Consider the following 19239-nt stretch of genomic DNA (forward strand, 5'->3'; position numbering starts at 1 on the left):
GATTATTATTTATTACTAACTACTAGGTAGTCTGCCTAGTGGTATATTTGCTAAAAAAAAGCTTGGTGAAACACTAATTGATGCTCAAAAATACTTTTCAAATTAATTAGTCAAATACAAACTGCTTGTCACCAAAAGTAATTTTTGAAAATCACTCTTAAGAAAAATACTTTTCAAAATAAACTGATTTTAAAAGCTTGAAATTTATTTTCAAAAGAAATAAAAGCCAAAATCACTACGTTCAAAACCAAAACTAAAACCAAACATTTTACTATATAAGTCTCATTATTATATAGTTGTACTGACGTGAGTTTTGTAGGTTTACATTTATTTTTCCCCCTTTTTACTTTGTTTTCTCCTTCCCCTTACATGTGATTTTTTTTGGCAAAATACTTAAAAACCCCTCTAAACTTGACACAGATTATTAGTTACAGCCTTAAATTATCCGTGGCCTTAATTATCCCCCTCAACTTGGCCTTTTGAGAGCCATTACCCCCTGAACACTGATGTGGCAACGAGTGTGGGTGCACTCGCCTGCCACGTGAATTTTTCTGTATATGTGGCACTTTTCTTTGAAAAATAAAATATATTTTTACTTTTTTAAGTATGTTACCTTTTTTAGATAATTTTTTTCGAATACAATTTATAATAAAACTTGGATAGAACTACATTATTTAGGCTAAATTTTTTCATTTGGCTAGAAATAATAAAGTTTTAGTTAATCTTTTTTTTGGATTTGACATGAAAATAAGGATTTATACAATTGAAATAAATATTCAAGGAATCTAAAATGTAATAAAAAATATATAGTTTGAAATTAATTATTTTGGCTATAATTTTTTATATAGCTCTAAATTATGGTGCTCTAAAATATATTTTTTTTTACAGATTTTACCTGAAAAAATAAAAATACACAGTTGAAATAAATAGTCATTGCATCAAAAGAAGAAATAAAAATAGTGTATAATGCAAGTAATTCGTTTTATTTTCAAGTCCAATTCAAAAAAAAAAGATTAACTAAAGTTTATTATTTTTAGCCAAATACATTTTTTAGCCTAAATAATGTAGCTCTATCCATATTTTGTTATAAATTGTATTCGAAAAAAATTATCTAAAAAAGTAACACACTTAAGAATGTATAATATATTTTATTTTTCAAAAGAAAATGCTACATGTACAGAAAAATCCATGCGGCAGGCGAATGCACCCACACTCTTTGCCATATTAGCATCCAGGGGATAATGACTCTCAAAATATTAAGTTAAGGGATAATTAAGACCACGAATAATTTAAGGCTATAACTAATAATTCGTGTCAAAGGGTTTTTTTGGCTTTTTTTTTTTCCTTAAAGAAAAACAAACCTTTTTATTCCATCTAAAGATTCGGAAGGCAACATAAACATGTGCTCTAGTAAATTTACGGAAGAGACCATTTGAAGTGGGGGGGCTTGGATTGAAGACTATTGGGTTTCTCTCTCTCTCTATGCGAGCGACTGCTGACTGCTCGACTTAAGTGTTGATTAGCTGTGGTCCTTGTAATTGCCTAATCTCTTCCTTTTGGTGTTCGATTGCTCCATATTTACGCACTGCCTTGTTCCATCCTTTCAACTGTTCTAGTAAGCTTTTCTTGCTTTACGTTTTATATTTTGACATATGGGTCTATTTATTCTTCATGTATTTCTTTTCTTCTTTTTTGGATTTCATATTTCAAAGGGTTTAGTCTAATATCTAGGGTATTCTGCTTTAGCTCAAAATTAAGAAAATATGGAATCATATCAAAAGTATAGTAATTTGTTTAGGACCTTTGATGGGACATAAACACTGTATTTATATTTGTGTTAGTACAATGATGTGCGCCGCATAATCTTGTTGGGTGGTTCTTGTTCCGCTTTAAAACGGTGCTTTTCTAAATTGAGCAAATTTACCAACCGATGAACTTTTCTTTTTCTTTTTGGGTGGACGGCATTTGTTTTGGGTGTGGAGGCTAGTGTTGGAGTAGAAATATCTAATCCTCTGGTTACTTATATTGCACAATAATAGAAAACGTGATCAGTTCTTTCTCTTTTGGATGAAGTGCTTCAATTTCCAATTCTTGGATCAGTCTCATAATTAATTTGGATTTTATAATTTGTCCATTTGATCAAATTTGAGTACTGAAAACTTTTAATTTGATCATGTCTTAGACCATTGTCTGTCCTTTTGGGCATTCCAATTAGGCAATATGCCAAGCCAACGCTTAGCATTACAGCTGTGCAAAATCTGTGCTTTCTGTTTAACCAGTTTAGGACAAGTATTCCTCAAAGCGTGCTCCCAAATCTTGCCACCCAGGACTCTATTTGTTAGAAAAACAACAGTAGGTAGTTCGAGAGGCCAACATTTCAGCATCGACATGTGCTGCTAAAAATGTCTATCTGTAGTTATGGAGATGTTTGGAGATTAACGCTGTTCCAGTAGCATTCATTAGGATGATTAAGAGCATGCATGATGGAGCTAATACTCGGGTGAGGACTGTGGAAGGAGACTCGGATTATTTCCCAGTGGTGATGGGGTTGCATCAAGGATCAACTCTTAGCCCATTTTTATTTGCCCTAGCGATGGATGTGTTGACGTGACACATTCAAGGAGAGGTGCCCTGGTGCATGTTATTTGCAGATGACATAATGCTGATTGACGAGACGCATTGCGGGGTTAATGTTTGGCTGGAGGTGTGGAGACAGACTCTAGAGTCTAAAGGTTTCAAGTTGAGCAGGATGAAGACAGAATAATTGGAGTATAAGTTCAGTGTTGGGGCACATAAAGCAGAAGTGGACTTGAAGCTTGATACACAAGTCATCCCAGGAGAGATAGTTTTGGGTCTGTAATACAGGATAACAGGGAGATCGATGAGGATATCGCACATCGTATTGAAGCGCTGTGGATGAAATGGAGGCTCGTTTCTGGTGTTTTGTATGACTAGAATGTGCCACATAGACTTAAGGGCAAGTTCTACAAAGCGGTAGTTAGACCGACTATGTTGTATGGAGCCGAGTGTTGGCCAGTCAAGAAATCTCATGTTCAGAAGATGAAAATAGCGGAAATGAGGATGTTGAGATGGATGTGTGGGCATACTAGGAAAGACAAAATTAGGAATAAATATATTAGGGACAAGGTGGGCGTGGCTCCTATGGAAGATAAGTTGCGGGAATCAAGGCTGAGATGGTTCGGACATGTGAAGAGGAGAGATTCTGATGCCCCGGTTAGGAGGTGTGAGAGGTGATCATGGCGGGTCAGAAGAGGGGTAGAGGGCCTAAGAAGTACTGGGGTGAGGTGATTAGGCAGGACATGACTTTACTTTAGCTTACCGAGGACATTACCCTCGATAGGAGGGTGTAGAGGTCGAAAATTATGGTTGTGGGATGACAGGCAGTCTAGAGTTTCGCCTAGTCTTTCCGGTAGTATTACTGTATTAGTACTAGTCTTATATTTTCCTATTCCTAACCCCTTGCTATTACACGATGTATCATTATTTCCAGTAGGATTGACTCTATTCTTGTAGTGTCGTATTCTTAGATCTTTATTATTGCACATTGCACCATTTGCTTCCGTGTACTGTCTTATTACCGTGTTGTTACTATTGTCTGTTTATTGCTTCATTTTCGTTGCTCTTGAGCCGAGTCTTTCGGAAACAACCTCTGTACCGTGCCGTCATAAGGTAGGGGTAAGGTTTGCGTACACTTTACCCTCCCCAGACCCTACTTGTGGAATTTTAAGGTTTGTTGTTGTTGTTACCCCTATAGATACAGAATGTATCCTCTTACTTTTGTTTTCTGCTTGTATAATAGTCTTATAATTTCAGTGTTACTTGTAATTCAAATGTCTGGTTAAAATATTTTCATGAAAGAAGTTTAAGGTACTAATGAAGATCATTATTGGTGTTTTATGAAGATTAGGATGTGCAGGGAGGGTGAAATTACTGTATCTCTGCAGAATAGGATCCAGGTTTTGCAGTATCTCTAATACTGTAAGGGGTCGTTTGGTTTGAATACAGCTTATGCCGGAATAAGTTATACTGGTATAAGTTATGCCGGGATAAGTTATGCTGGGATTGTTTTTTTATCCATTGTTTGGTATATTGTATTAAATATGACAATTGCATAATTTGTAAGAAGAATGTATAAGTTATACCGGTGCTAATTACCCCACCCTCTATAAGGTATAAGTTATCCCGGTGTTAATTTTAATCCCGGGATAATTTATACCTGGTTTTGCTAACCAAACGAAATATTAAGGTGATATTAAATTTTTATACCAGCACTATACCTTCTTATACCTCATACCAAACGACCCCTAACAAACATATATTCATGTTATTAAAAGTGATGGCCACAATTTGACAGATTAAATGAGCTCATCAAGAAATGAAGTATTGCTTCCTTCTTTTCCAATTAAAAACCATAGGCTGACTATATCGGATTTTAAGCATAAAATGTTGCCACACGACAAAATCTTAAATTGGTGAAGTGGGTGCCAAAGTGAAAAATTATGCTGTTAGGTTTCGTTAATTTTACTTTGTTGGGGTAGTTAAAGAGGAAGTCATTTCATCTTTGGCTGTACTAGAAAACGAGGGCTTAGTTTGGCGGGGGCAAAAAGGAATATACGACGTCCAATAACAGATGGAGAAACTATATGAATCTATTTTTCAACAGCAATTTGCGAGGGTATATTTAGTGTAATAATGTCAACAATCTGCATTGTTAGCAAAGAAATCAAAGTTATTTGCAAGCTATGTTGCTTGGACTCTCCGAAGACATCACCGGTTGCGTGTTGGATCATACAAAAATACATCGTCCAAAAGTAGCGTATTTCTGGAGGATCTGACACGAGTGCCCAACATTTTGGAGAGTGTGCAACATAGTTTGCAAGAGACACTGTGATAGTATTGCAAAAGGCATAGCATGTATTTGCAATGTGAGAACATCAGAGAACGTTAGGTGTCTACTTCAAAAGTTATATTTCCATTAACTAGTCTGTCTGATGTAATAGGAGTTTTAATTGTTAGTCTGAGTAGGGAAACTTTGAAGAAACTCTCCCTAGGAGGTGTGCTTCTAGATTTCAGACAGTTTTGTCTTTATAGTTGGAGTGGTCAGTTTCTAGGAGCAGTAGACCGAGCTTTGGTCTTGCCGGTTTTGTATTGTTTCATTTGGTAATTAATGAAATGCCTAGTCGCCCAAAAAAAAAAATAGTCAAAAGTAAGTCGCAGTTAAAGGCCAAATCTGTCGGGCCTTTAAGCGCAAAGCGCGGAATTTAAGCGTGAGTCTAAACAAAGAAAAACATTAATGAAGAACAAATGAAATCAAGCAGAATAAATGAAGTAAAATCATATCAATCAAGTTTAAAAACCATTTTGAATTTTTGATGTAGATGAAAAGATGTAGTTTATGTATTCTGGAGCTAGTTTTATTATACAAAATTTTAATTTCTTATTCCTGTCATTGAAAAGATCATGCATAGCGTTTTTTAACAATAAATGTATCGTTTACCAAATATATTTATTATCTAGTGCTGCCCTCTTAGAGATAGAGCCCATTAGTGATGATGCACATCCTTTGCACCTTAGTGCCTACACTTAAGTGCTACTTTATCGAGGTGAAGTGCACAACCTGGCTTTAACTAAGCTTCAAAGCATAAGCGTGAAAGAGCCTTTAATAACACTGATTTTTAGTGCTTCGTCTGTGTTCAGTTGATATCATCATGTCCACATTATATAACCTTTCCCTTCTACATCAGCAAATGTTCTTTTGCTATAAAAAAGTCCTACACTTTAATAAGTGGACAAAAGTTTAGGCACACAAAGTACAGATTGCATTATTTAATATTTTTTTTATTGCACTACTTATAATTTTTCCTTAGGCACAGAACTAGGCTCAAACTTGTGCTCATTCATTCTCTGATTTTAGGAAGTTAGCTTCAGGTGGCATTGCAGAAGTATTGTTCTACTGCACAGTTCACATTGATATATCACCAAATTCTCATGCTGAAGCTATGCCCTGGTTTAATTCAGTTCCTCTATCCTACCTTATGACCTGAGTGGACTCTCCCAAAGATAGATACTTTTTACATTGTAAAAGATTACCTTCTCCAAAAGTTTAACATATAATGAAAAGATACCATATGTTAAGTTCAATATGATTCTAAAGGATAACCAATAACTTCTCTTGTATTTTATGTTTCTTATTAAATACATAGCAGAAACTCATTCAGATTCGTCTTTTGAGATTGGTGCTAGTAAATCGGCGATGTTGGATCATAACATTATTAATTCCTTGTGTTGCTCCTTTTATTGGATGATTAGTTGTTTCCTGCTTAAGGAAAGTGATTGTAATGGAGAGCACACAATGCTTTACTGATAACATGACTAGATCAAGGGAAATCTAGGGAAGATGACAGCATAATGCAGAGAAAGAAGAAGTGGTTAATGATAAATGATAGATTTCTGATGGAGTATGAGTGACTGAATGATAGTTACAAAATCTTCCCTTTCGTATATCTGCCTAGATCTGGAATTTTACCAATTTTGTAAAGCCGAAGTGTCTATTTTTAGCTATAGTTGAGGGAATAAGCACGGGGAGAATGCTTTTGTCTTTGCAGTCACGGCTGCCAATGGTGAACAAAGCTAATTTGACTGAGTTACATGCATGAGGAATAAGATATGACTGTTTACGTGTTCATTGTTTGGCTATCTAACTAGTGAGCACCTTAAAGCTATTTGTTGGTGCTTGCATTTTCTTGAAATTTTGCTTACTTATGAATTGCTTGTGACACAGGTCTTTTGATATCGAATGAGGGCACTAGAGATGAGTTGAACTGGCTTGTTGCTAGACCATTTTTTGATACCATTTCTGGCTAATGGCTCGTAAAGGAAGCCGACAGAAGTACAGAAAAGGAGTTTCATATTCTGGATCTGGATTGGTAAATGAGAATGAAAACAGTAGTCTGACTGAACCAGAGGGCAAAAATGCAGAACCTTTTAATGGTAATCTTTCCGGCATATCTCTAACAGAGAGCTTCAACAATACACATGAAAGTGAAGGCAAGAAAAGAAAGCACAAATCTAGAAGATCACTTAAAAAGGAAAAGGAAGATATTGATACATCGTCAATTGCAAAGGAAATAGGGCCTGAAGAAGGCAGTGGTGCAGGAATTTTCCAAAGTCATAAAAGTAGAGGGGTGGCTCCCGAGTCAAGAGAAGGTGGTGAGACGTCTCCGCACACTAGTCACCGCTCAGACAATTCAAATAGAAGTTTTGGCCAGTTCGGACCAGGATTAGATAAAGACAATATATTAGAAAATTTTGAAGTGTCTATTATCGTAGTTTTTAGGAACTTGATGACATTGGCTCTGTCTGTCTCAAAGGCATCAATTCAGTGGTTAGAGAGGTGGAAACCTTTGCTTGACTCTTTAAGGAGCAATTTATTAATTGCGAGTAAGCACGTTGAAGAAAAGGTTCAGCATGCATACCCTATAGTGGTTCGGTGGATCATGCACAGTTTATTCATTGCGACTGGGTATGTTCAAGAAAGGGTTCAGCGTGCATATCCTATAGTGGTTAGGTGGATCATGCATTTTGGAAATATAATTATTCTATTATCAATGGTTTGGTTGGATTGCGCTCTTAGAGGAATTGAGTCCTTTCTATGCATGGGGATGACTTCAATTCTCTCAGTCATCTGGTGGGGTGTTCTATCTTTGATTGCAGCCGCTAAATTCAAGTTTCTATTAATTTTGGTAAGTGACTAGCTTCTTTTCTTGCATGGAAAACAGCATCTCCACCCCTCACATAATAAAAGGTGTTTCTGAGCATATATATCTAACCCTAATTGCTTCTCATCTTTGGGTTGGCTCATGAATGATTTCATGCTGAACCAGAATTCCGGAAATCGCGTTGAGGAGCTATGGATTGTTTTCCCAAAGTCACTAAATTAGTTTTGGCCATTTCTAAAAGTGATTTTGTTTAAATTGTTTTGGACAAAAATCAGTGTCCACTATTGAGTTTGACCATTTCATGCTTTGAGTTTTTAATAGTTGACTTTTACTGATTTTGACTGGGTATACTTTGCTCCATGACTCCATCTTATTCTGTTAATGCTTCTTGAATTACTGAAGGTGGTCACTATAGTTTTTAAGTGAAATATTTCTTTTCATTCTGGGCACTGACCAATTTCTTCAGCAGTTTCTAAGACTGTAAATTTGATAAAATTAGTGGCTTGATTTGGTGGAGTTTCCTGTGGTCACTCTCTGCCTTTGTGTTTTCTTTGTAATCATTGATTATATTCCTTCCGTTAAACTGCATATATGAGACCTTTCAATCATCTTGCTGTAATGAATTGCTGTTAACATTCAGGCAACAGTTGCTGTGATTGGACTTCTTACTGGGTTCATCATCGCAGTTCTAGGAGTTGCTGCAGTGAGCATCAGTTACTTATGGTTCTATGGAAGATTTTGGGCAGCGGTGCTTCTGGTCTTGAGTGGAGGTGATTACTTTTAAGCTTTAGTGTTGAGCAGTTGCTTTTACTTTTATCACATTGATTCCAGTTTTTTCCACTAAGTGCTGTTTTTCTTTATAAATTTAGGAGTGCTTTACAGGTTGAAGCATGAACGGCTTGCGGTGTTTGTCGTAAATTTGTATTCTGTATATTGCGCATGGACATATGTCGGATGGCTTGGTTTAATCTTTGGTTTGAATTTATCATTTGTTTCGAGTGATATTCTCATATTCTTCTTAAGAAACAATGTAAATGATTATAGAAGGCCAAACAGCTCTCCTGATCAAACAACTGGAGTACAAGGTGAACCTAGCTTCTATTCTGGTGGATCAGTGCCTCCATCTGCTGCTGATGTGTATGTTCATACAGCTGATCGTGGCACTGGGATCCCTTCAACTAGTGGATTTGACACTGATATGACATCTGAAGACGAAGTTCTCAGATTGTTAAACAGTACAGATCACTATTCAGCACTGGGCCTGAGCCGATTTCAGAATATAGATGCTTCAGTTCTCAAGAAGGAATATAGGAAAAAGGTGATTCTTCTGTACCCTCCTGAAATTCCCCTTCTCAAAAATATTCGTATCTGATTTTTCTGAACATCATGCTGTTTGAAGTCTGATAATGGTAGATTAACTAGAAATGCCTTGCTATCAAAGTCAAAATATTACCAATCAGCTAAGTATATCTTCTATTAGGCAATGCTGGTTCATCCTGATAAAAACATGGGCAATGAAAAGGCTGCTGAAGCTTTTAAGAAACTTCAAAACGCCTACGAGGTACAGTTTGTCTTGTGATTTGAGTTCTCTATTTGGTGTTCATTTCTGCACTTGGTAAGAATTGGATTATTTCAGGTCTTACTTGATTCTTTAAAGCGAAAAGCATATGATGATGAATTGAGGAGGGAAGAGCTGCTGGACTACCTTCGGCGGTTCCAAAGTCCTTCGCAGAAGGTTTGAATTAATATCATTTTGAGTCATCTAATTAACCATTCTCACATCAAAAATAATAATAATTTTGAGTCACCTAATTAGTTCATCTGTTAGACTTGACATTTTATGCATATGTCAAATATGCAGTGAGTTCAGCAAAAAGATGTTTTGCTTCAATTTTTGCAACTTTCTTTTTCTACAATAGATAAGGAACTTTTAAAAGATATCTAACTAAAACAAGAGATTGGTGAAGTCCTTGACAAATCTTATGTTTTGTGAAAGATATATGCCTTTAAGCCCTCGGTCATCACCTTTTGCTGAAAAACCAGCTGGTTCTTAATGGGAACAGCTTTAAGTAATAATGGGTTTTCACATGCAGTCTTACGTCTTAACTCTTTTGCCTACTTTGCCAGGTTAACTCGATTATATATAGGAGTGAGCCCCTGTAGGTTCATGATATATGTAATGACATCTATCAGTAAAGGTCTTGTTCTAAATGCAGTCCCATGTCTTTGTAGGTCCTATGTATTTATGGGGAAGGATCATCTTGTACCAGAAACTATATTTGGAAAATACTCCTGAAGTGTGAAATTGTAATGTTGGATTATACTTTCACCTAACTCTGTCTCATGCTTAACCAAACAATTTTAGGGTAGAGGCTATGGGTTCTTTACCTCTGGATTCACACAGACAGAAGCTGCGGCAGAGGATTCTCTTGCAGACGCTCGACGAATTACTTGCAAGAAGTGTGGCAACTTTCATGTCTGGGTTTTCACTAAGAAAACTAAGTCCAAAGCAAGATGGTGCCAGGTTTTCCCTCCAGGACAATATAAGCATGTTATAAATTCTTGAATTCTGTGCACTTTAACCATACATTCTAGTTTGTCTTCCTCCTCTCTAGCATACGTTTTTTATTAGGATATTTACCGCTTACTCTTCCATTCATAGGAATGCAATGATTTTCATCCAGCAAAAGATGGAGATGGATGGGTTGAACAGCCTTCACATCCATTCTTTTTTGGAATGCTACTGAAGGTATCAACTAACTGAACAAAATGAAAAAAGCAAAAGCTTTTGAGAAGACTTTCTTTCATGACGAGTCTCTTCTTTAAGTATTTTGTTTTTTCTTTAGTTTCTTATTTCTCTCATCCTTGCGGTATATGTGACACTATTGATCTCCACCAATATGTGCAGGTAGATAATCCTGTTGCCTATGTTTGTGCTGATAGCAGGATCTATAATGCTACTGAATGGTATATCTGTCAGGTAAAGTTTTTCTTCTCACCATCTGGTATAAGGTTTCAATTTTTTCCGGACGTTTGAATGGAATTGGTGTGGAAATGAGAAGAACTTGTTGTTAGGACTATAAGGTCAAAAGTGCATTATTGTTTTCATTGAATTCTTTTTGCTTTTTATCATCAAGAAATGCCCCTAAAAAAATCAAATCCATCACCAGTTACTTGTTAAGCTTGGATGATGTTCAGTTATATCTGCCATGGGTGCTATACTGTTGTTTTCTCCATATTTAGGAAAAGATTAACTCCCATAAATGAGCATCTCTTTTGAGCCAACAGAAAATGCTCACCTATTTCAAAATGGAAGGGTGCCTCTAGAGTTGGTTAAAACAACTGAGCAAGTGCAGCTCTGTATCTTAGATAATCTAGTTCACATTATGCTGGGCATGCAGGGAATGAGATGTCCGGTCAACAGTCACAAACCAAGCTTCCATGTAAATACAAGTGTAACCATGAAGAGCAGCAATGGGAAGAGAAGTAGCTCAGGACAAAGAGGCCCAAGTGTGGAAGAGACCATGACCGAGGAGGAATTTGTTGAGTGGCTACAGAATGCCGTACAATCTGGTACTTTTGGTGATTTTGATGGCAGCACACCACAGAGATCAGCTGGCAACAGTACTAGCAACAACGCTAGTGGAAGCGGAAGTGGAAGCAAGAGAAAGAAAAAGGGGAAGAAGCAATGGTGAGTATGAAGCTACCATCTATCCTCCCTCATTAAAGAATGATATGACTAGAAATAGTAATTCTAGTCTGGAATGGACTTGACCAAAATTATTCTGTCATCTGCATGTTCCAGCTTTCATAGATGCTTTTTTTAAAACTAAACGGGGTTACTCCGAGCAAAAAAAGCTATGCTTTAACCCCGCTAAAAGTGGTTTGTTTAATTTTCTTTACCTCAATTTAAATGTTGCCCAGCACAAATTACATGATTCCTTTTGGCCTAGCATGGGACTACACAACGTCTTCCACAAAATGGTAAGCAGAATTTGCTAATTTTTTCAATAGATATTTGCTGTCCTTCTCTTCTACTGAGCCGAGGGTCTCCCGGAAACAGCCCCTCTACCCTTCCGGGGTAGGGGTAAGGTCTGCGTACACTCTACCCTCCCCAGACTCCACTAGTGAAATTTTACTGGGTATGTTGTTGTAGATATTTGCTGTCCTATCTTACAATCTCGTACGATCCTTGAAATTTATATGCGTAGTAGACCACTCTAAACTCGTTGGTGGTTGGTCTTTCTAAGGTCTATTTCGCTACTTTTTAAGGTCTTTATTTTATCATCTTGAAATTCTCTCCTTCGGAACGGATCTGTTAAACATTTCACTAACAAGTTTTATCCTAACTCTTATGTGGCATTTGTTCTCCTTCAGTTTTTGGAAAAAAAGAATTTTTAATTGGAAATTAATTTTAGAGAAAACTACATAATATGACAAATGAAAAAATAAATATCCATTTTGGCTCAATCTCAACTATCATCCACTTTAGCCCTAGTTTTTGTTCAGTGGCTGACACTTAGGTTCTGTGCTTCTCTTCTACTAGAGAAGTTTCGAAACTTCTTATAAAGTAACACAACAATATCAAACAGAAAAGATCAGAACTTGTTAGATCCAAATTTAACTGCATATTAATTATACTCAAATATACGCATATAACACATTAAATATGCACATATATTATACAGTCACTAACTATTTTTAGTTTAAGTGGTTGAATGGACGGCTATTTGGGTTAATTCTTCTAATCTTAATCTTTAATCTGAATCCAAAAAAAACATAGTTCATGGCTAGTAGTGACCCAAAACCATGCGCAACCTCCGGAGCAGTAGGCTATTTGGAGGAATGCTACGCAACAATGGCTAGCTCGAGGGTTAGGAATCTGAAAAGAAAAATAATTAGATTCTGTTGTTATTGTTTGAAGGAACCTGTAAATGAAATTTTTGTTCATCTGAAGCTGATTTGAAACGAATTTGAACAAATTTTTTGAAGCTAATTACGTGAAGCGTAGTTATTGTTGTTGTACTAGAGCTTTAAAGAAGATTTGAGAGAGTTGAGTTGGAATTACATTCAGATTTCAAATACCTAACGCATTTGGTAGCAAAACGTGTATATATCTATACGTATTACGTTGTATATTTGTGTATCCTTATGCAGCTCCCTGTAAATCTATTGTAACTTCCTATATATCTATGTATATTCAGGTCTACCTGTTTGTATTATACACGGATATATAACAATATATACATGTGATACTAATGTTTCTTCGATTCGATTGCAACTACAAATTTTGACTCCAAACTAGTCAAACTCAACCCCGATTTGCCTCAAAATTTTGTATATATCCTCGTCCATGTATTTTCAACGAATTTTAATCACACCCACTAAAAGTTATCTTTTTTTTTTCATGGACCTTTTTAGTGTAATAGATTCTTTAGCTAAGCGAGTGGGGACTATTTTATTTTTTGATATGTTTATGTAAGTATTTTTTTATTTTATAATAACTAATCTCTCGATACGTGCGCCATACATGTATGTCGAGTCAGGTAGTGCATTGTATTGTAACATAATTTTAATAATATTAAAATATAACTTTGAGTAAATAATTATACACAAAAGAATAAAGTAGAAATAACATGTAAGGCCTAGGCAAAAGGTAATTAAGATAGTACAAAGAAGTAATTTACATAATTTGCTAGAGAACCACCGATACTATTATGCAGTTTCTAAGTGTTCAAACATCTAAGACAAAGAAAAATAGTACCGACATCATATACATTAAGATGAATGCAAATATGGAGATCAACCTTCCCAGGTGTCTGTTTGCCCGTAAAATGGTATAATTAAATTTATACGTAGTTTCTAGATAAATGAATTAATTTGATCCTGAAATAATAGAAGAATTAAAAAAATGTGCAATACTTAGCCTTGAGATGAAAATGAAACAGCAGAACAGTGGTTCCAGGAGCAGGGCTTCCGGGTACAATAGTAATGAAATCAAAAAGCAAGAAAATAAAATTGTATAAAGCTTTCAACAGATTATAGCATAAGTACAACGATAATAGAGCTCATTATTTATAGCCGCACCTAGGAAACAAGGTCCTAAGATCATGCCCTTCTTTAATGTTAATTATGAGGGTCATTGAAGAATATATAACGGCGAACATAAATAACAAATTCTTTATAACATACAATATATTAAATATTGTAGAATATTCTCCATTAAAGACAAAAGATAATCAAGATCGTACCATACTTGTACACGAAAGAATAAAGTTTACCATACTTGTAAGGCCTGGGCAAAAGGTAATTAAGATAGTACAAAGTAGTCATTTGCATAATTTTCTAGAGAACCACCGATACTATCATGCACTTTGTAAGTGTTAAACATCTAAGAGAAAGAAAAATAGTACCGACATCATATACATTAAGATGAATGCAAATATGGAGATCAACCTTCCTTCTTCTGTTTGCCCGTAAAACGATATAACTGAATTTATACGCGGTTTGTAGACAAGTGATTAGTTTGATCCTGAAATAATAGAAGAATTGAATAAATATGCAATACTTAGCCTTGGGATGAAAATGAAACAGTAGAAACAGTGGTTCCAGAAGCAGGGTTTCCGGGTACAGCAATAATGAAATCAAAAAGCAAGAAGTTAAAATTGTATAAAGCTTTCAACAAATTGTAGCATAAGTGCCATGATAATATAACTCATTATATATAGCTGCACCTAGGAAACAAGGTCCTAGGATCATGCCCTTCTTTAATATCAATTATGAGGGCCATTGAAGAATGTGTAACGATAGGCATGAATAACAATTTTTTTATAACGGGCAGTGCATTAAATGTTGTAGAATATTCTCCATTAAATGCTACCGGATGGTAGGAATTTATTTTATCTTTATGAGTACCATTCTTTTTAGTAATAAATGGAATAGTTGTCTTCGGTTTTGGCTATCTTCCGCTTTCGGCTCCACGTGTCACTCCCTTATGCAATCACTTAACATACCATATTTTACCCTATACAGATAGTCCCCCTACTTTCCGATGACTTAACGTTGTGTCACTAGGAAGTTGGTAGAAACATTCTTTTTGGCGGGAATTTCACAGACCTTCGCTGAAAAGCTTCTAACGGTTGATTAGACGCATGCCTCTCCACATTTAATACCCCGAACACGCATCATCCCATGATTCAGCATAACCTTTGCCGGCTATCAAGGTAATTATGGCTACAAGTTTAGCCGCCTAAACCTTTACTTATACGCATCAACTTCCTTAATTTACACTTCATAACACTCTGAATTTTCTAAGACTTTCTTTACTCAACTCATCTTCCGACTTCAACCTTTCTTCAACTTCCTTCTTTGAGAAAAAAAAAACTCTTTCACTAATAATAAATGGCTTCCTCTTCAAGAAAACCTAGTTCTTCAAAGAACAAAGGCAAAGCTAACTATGCTGCTCCCTACGATGAGTACCATTGTCCCAAAGAGCCTGATTACCACCAATGATTTTGAAGATAAGTTTCCTTCTGCCTGATTACCCCAGTTCATGGAAATTTTGGGCAAAATTATGCCGCCCCCTCAAAAGATCCGCAAAGGAGCGGGAGTGTTACTCTCTTGGTCTCCATCGGGTGCAATATGTTGTCCCGGCCAGTGGAACTTGCTAACTATCTAAAGCCTTTGGCATCAAAAAATGATTTGGAAAAGATACAGGCTCTCTCTCGAGAGTGCTTGTTGAGCAATGCTATGCACAACGCCGCATCGGTATATTCTTTATTTCCTTTGTCATTTCATCTATCTTTGATTTAGTAATTTTTGAATTTGCCTTTCTTGTTTCAGGCTAATTTCCTTACTTCCAAAGGCCTTCAAAGGTTGATTCAGAAAAAGGAGGAACTTACCTCCAAGCGGGATCAACTTTTGGCCGAGCGGGACCAAACTACTGGTTGCCTCTTAGAACTAGAAGCCAAAGCTGTGGAGGCTATTATGTTGGAGTCTCGTTTGCATCAAAATGAGCAAGAAGTAGAGACCCTTAGCTAAGAGATCGCCTCGTTGGGGGTTCAATTTGAAGAGGGTAAGGCCAAATAGGCTGAAGTCCGTAGCGCTGTTATTGCTGCATCCAATCGTAAGGCTGCCTCTACTCAATGATCAAATAATTTAGAGATAGTCTTGGACTTCAAAACTGAAGAACTTACTGTTGTCGGGGTGAAATATGCCCAGTTGGAGGAGAAGTATAAGAGGACCATTGAGTATAATAGACTTTTCAACTCCACTATCCGTGATCTCGGTGTTAGCCTCCGGTCCGTTAGGTCCGTGCGGGAGAATCTCTATGCCGAGGTTGACCAACTTAAAGAAGAACTTCATCCCCGAGCAAGACACATTCTATGTAAAGCATGAGGAGAAAAACCTTGGAAGAGGCCAAAGCAGGTGTCGTAGATTTTGACGCCGAAATTGCTAAGGCCCTTGAGTTGGAGTTAGCCACAAAAAGAGGTCTTCCGGCCATACTTGATGCTACCGATTCTTCTGGTTCTAGTTTTGAGTTCTCAAAAACTGCAGAGGAACCGAAAGGGGACGATGTTGAGGACCAAAATGATGAAGGCCAAGATATCGAACCGGCGACGGATCTACCCACTTCCCTTGGGGGCGCGAATGCTTCCCTTTCTCCTGGTTTTGGAGACGCAATAGTTTATCTTTCATTCCTTTTCCCAATTTTTGTACTCGTGTCGTTTTGGCACTTTTATTATGAATAAAAGTATCTTTTACTCAAGCATTGCATGAGTCTTCATGCGTTCTTTTGTTTGAACATTCACGCAAGTTTTAATCTTTACATTCCTTCTTGCTTAAGTGTTTTGTGGAAGTTTATTTCTTGATTTTTTTTATCTAAGTATCTGCGCTAGTTTGTTTATTGCATCTTTTTGTGCAAGTCTTCGGGCGCATTTTCCCCAAAAGCATTTGGATTCTGGGCATAAGTTCTTCCGAAATCAACTCTTTAACATGAGGGTTTTCGTAAGAGAGGGCCCTCTTATGTTTACGGTGCTCTTGAAGAGGACGTCTTCTGTTCATTACGACACTAGCATTTGAATTACTTGTTTAACTTTCAAATGAAAAAATCGATTCATCGTTCAGAAATAACAAGATAGAAACAAAAGGACTTTACTTTGTTCCTTCCATTTTCAAAAAGTACATAAACATTCATTATGCTAAAAAGAAATTGCCATTTCTTGTGGCTAAGTTGTACACCTTGTTTCTACGGGGCTATCCATGCAGTCCCCGGTCCTGATGATACAACTATGTTTCCGATTTTCGTACTTCGATTGATGTGGCAGTCATTGTTGCCGTATCCTCATATCATCCCCCCCAGTGTTCGAATGCGAATTTAAATACTGGAAGTTTTGCACCTTCGAGGACTCCACTAATGAATTGCTAGATAATCTTCAGTTTGGTAACAAACTTTACTTCCCCTAAGGAATTTATGTTATTGAGCCAAAGACTATCTAACAATACCCTAATGGTTTGCACTTGTGAGCGGTCAAGTAACCTTTGTTGGATAGCAAACTTAACTTCCTAGTAGGAACATTGATATCGAATGAAAGCTTATCAAACCGTCCTAGTAGTTTTCGCTTGTGTGCCTTGTTATTAGAAGGTCTTATTGCTGCTGTTGAAACTTTTCTTCGTAGTATTCTTTCTGTTGCCGCTTCGTTAAAAACTTTGCCATAAAAACCCGATTGGAGCAAAAACTAGACGAAGGAAAAAAGAGTGCAACGCATACTTTCAGTATAGGTGTTGTTCTTCAGCAATAATATCTCTTGAGATGTGCCACATTCCAGTTGCTTGGAAACTTTTTTCCATCTTGATTCTCCAACTCGTATGAACCTTTTCCGGTGACAGTTGAAACATGGTAGGGGCTTTCCCATGTTATACCTAGCTTCCCTGCGTTGAGTTCCCGTGTGTTTTGAGTTACTTTCCTTAGAACCAAGTCCCCCACTTTGAAATAACGGAGGTTGGCTCTTCGATTATAATATCTTTCTATTCTCTACTTTTGTGCTGCCATCCTTATATGCGCCAAGTCCCTGTGCTCATTGAGTGACTAACATTGCATTGTTGTTTTCCTTTTCACTTGCATGGAAATATCTCAAGGTGGGCTCCCCTACTTCTATCGGGATTAAGGCTTCTGCTCCGTACAAAAGGGAGAAAAGAGTTTCTCATGTAGTCGACTTGACTATTGTTCTATATGCCCATAGCACTCCAGGCAGTTCCTCAGGCCATTTACCTTTAGTTTCTTCCAATCTCTTTTTGAGATTTTGTATAATCACTTTGTCCGTTGATTCTGCTTGACCATTTGCGCTCGGATGATAGGGTGAAGATTTGATTCTTTTGATTTTCAAGTCTTCAAGGATCTTTGTGATATTTGTGCCTATAAATTGTGGCCCGTTATTGCAGGCTATCTCTTTTGGTATTCCAAATCGGTAAATTATGTTCTCCCACAAGAAATCCACCACTTCACGTTCGCCGATCTTTTGATAAGGACCTACTTCAACCCACTTAGAAAATAATCAGTAGAAATCAAAAGAAATCTTACCTTGCCAGGAGCCGGTGACAATGCCCCGACGATATCCATTCCCCACTTCATGAATGGCCACAGAGACAACATTGAGTGCAATGGTTCTATTGGTTGATGTACTAGTGGTGTGTAGCATTGACACGTATCACATTTTTGTACGAAGGATTTGGCGTCATGTTCCATTCGGGGCTAATAGTATCCTACCCGTACCAATTTTAGTACCATTGGAATGATTTCCTATATAGTTGACCTCCTTTGCACCTATATCGTGCTGCTTTGGCGTGCATGGACCGCGATGCCTTGGATTCTATGGGCATTTTCCCGTGTTCGAATAATAAATGATCTCATTTCTCCAGTCCCAGACCAAATTAGTCGTATTCACCTTATAGTAGCTATTTGCGTCCAGAACCGAGTGCATGAGCTGTACTACCATCTCGGAATCCGATCCCTTCATGTTCGTTGATGAACCGAGGTTAGATAATGCATCTATTTATGCATTTTCCCCCTCAGGATATGTGTAATTGACCACTCCCGGAAACAAGCAAATAGAGCCTGAACCTTCACTACGTATTGTTGCATGCGTTCCTCTTTGGTTTTGAAGATCCCGTAGACCTGATTTACCACAAACTGGGAGTCACATTTGATTTCTATGACTTCAGAATCTAATCCCTGGGCCAATTCAAGTCATGCAATCAAAGTTTCATACTCCGCTTCATTGTTAGTCAAAGGGATTCTTCTTATGGCCTTCCTTAGGGTTTCTCCCGAAGGCGTGATCAATACTATGCCGAGCCCAGACCCTTTCACGTTGGAAGCTCCATCTGTAACAGGGTCCGAACTCCCGATGACGATTCCGACACCATCACTACCTCTTTGGTTGCCAGAGGCAGCAGTCCCGGACTGAAACCAGCCACAATGTCGGCCAAAACTTGTGACTTAATC

At 37.2% G+C, this 19239-nt stretch overlaps 1 protein-coding gene across 4 annotated transcripts; it reads left to right on the forward strand.

Moving 5' to 3' along the window:
- The first annotated feature begins 1395 nt into the window (after nt 1-1395).
- On the forward strand, nt 1396-11691 carry LOC104246324 (uncharacterized). 4 transcript variants are annotated; one of them, XM_009802131.2, is made up of 11 exons: nt 1396-1615; nt 6803-7763; nt 8380-8509; nt 8609-8824; nt 8891-9057; nt 9220-9300; nt 9376-9474; nt 10105-10263; nt 10402-10488; nt 10648-10719; nt 11141-11691. In XM_009802131.2, the coding sequence occupies exons 2-11, from the start codon at nt 6885-6887 to the stop codon at nt 11432-11434; spliced, it is 2184 nt and encodes a 727-aa protein (XP_009800433.1). In that variant the 5' UTR covers nt 1396-1615; nt 6803-6884; the 3' UTR covers nt 11435-11691. The 4 variants fall into 4 exon arrangements, with proteins under 4 accessions (XP_009800433.1, XP_009800430.1, XP_070012841.1 ...); XM_009802128.2 differs by having other exon boundaries at nt 8609-9057; XM_070156740.1 differs by lacking the exon at nt 1396-1615 and adding an exon at nt 1687-4050 and having other exon boundaries at nt 8609-9057.
- Nucleotides 11692-19239: the final 7548 nt, after the last annotated feature.

The sequence above is a fragment of the Nicotiana sylvestris genome, chromosome 9 (assembly GCF_000393655.2).
Source record: "Nicotiana sylvestris chromosome 9, ASM39365v2, whole genome shotgun sequence".
NCBI classification, from domain to species: Eukaryota; Viridiplantae; Streptophyta; class Magnoliopsida; order Solanales; family Solanaceae; genus Nicotiana; species Nicotiana sylvestris.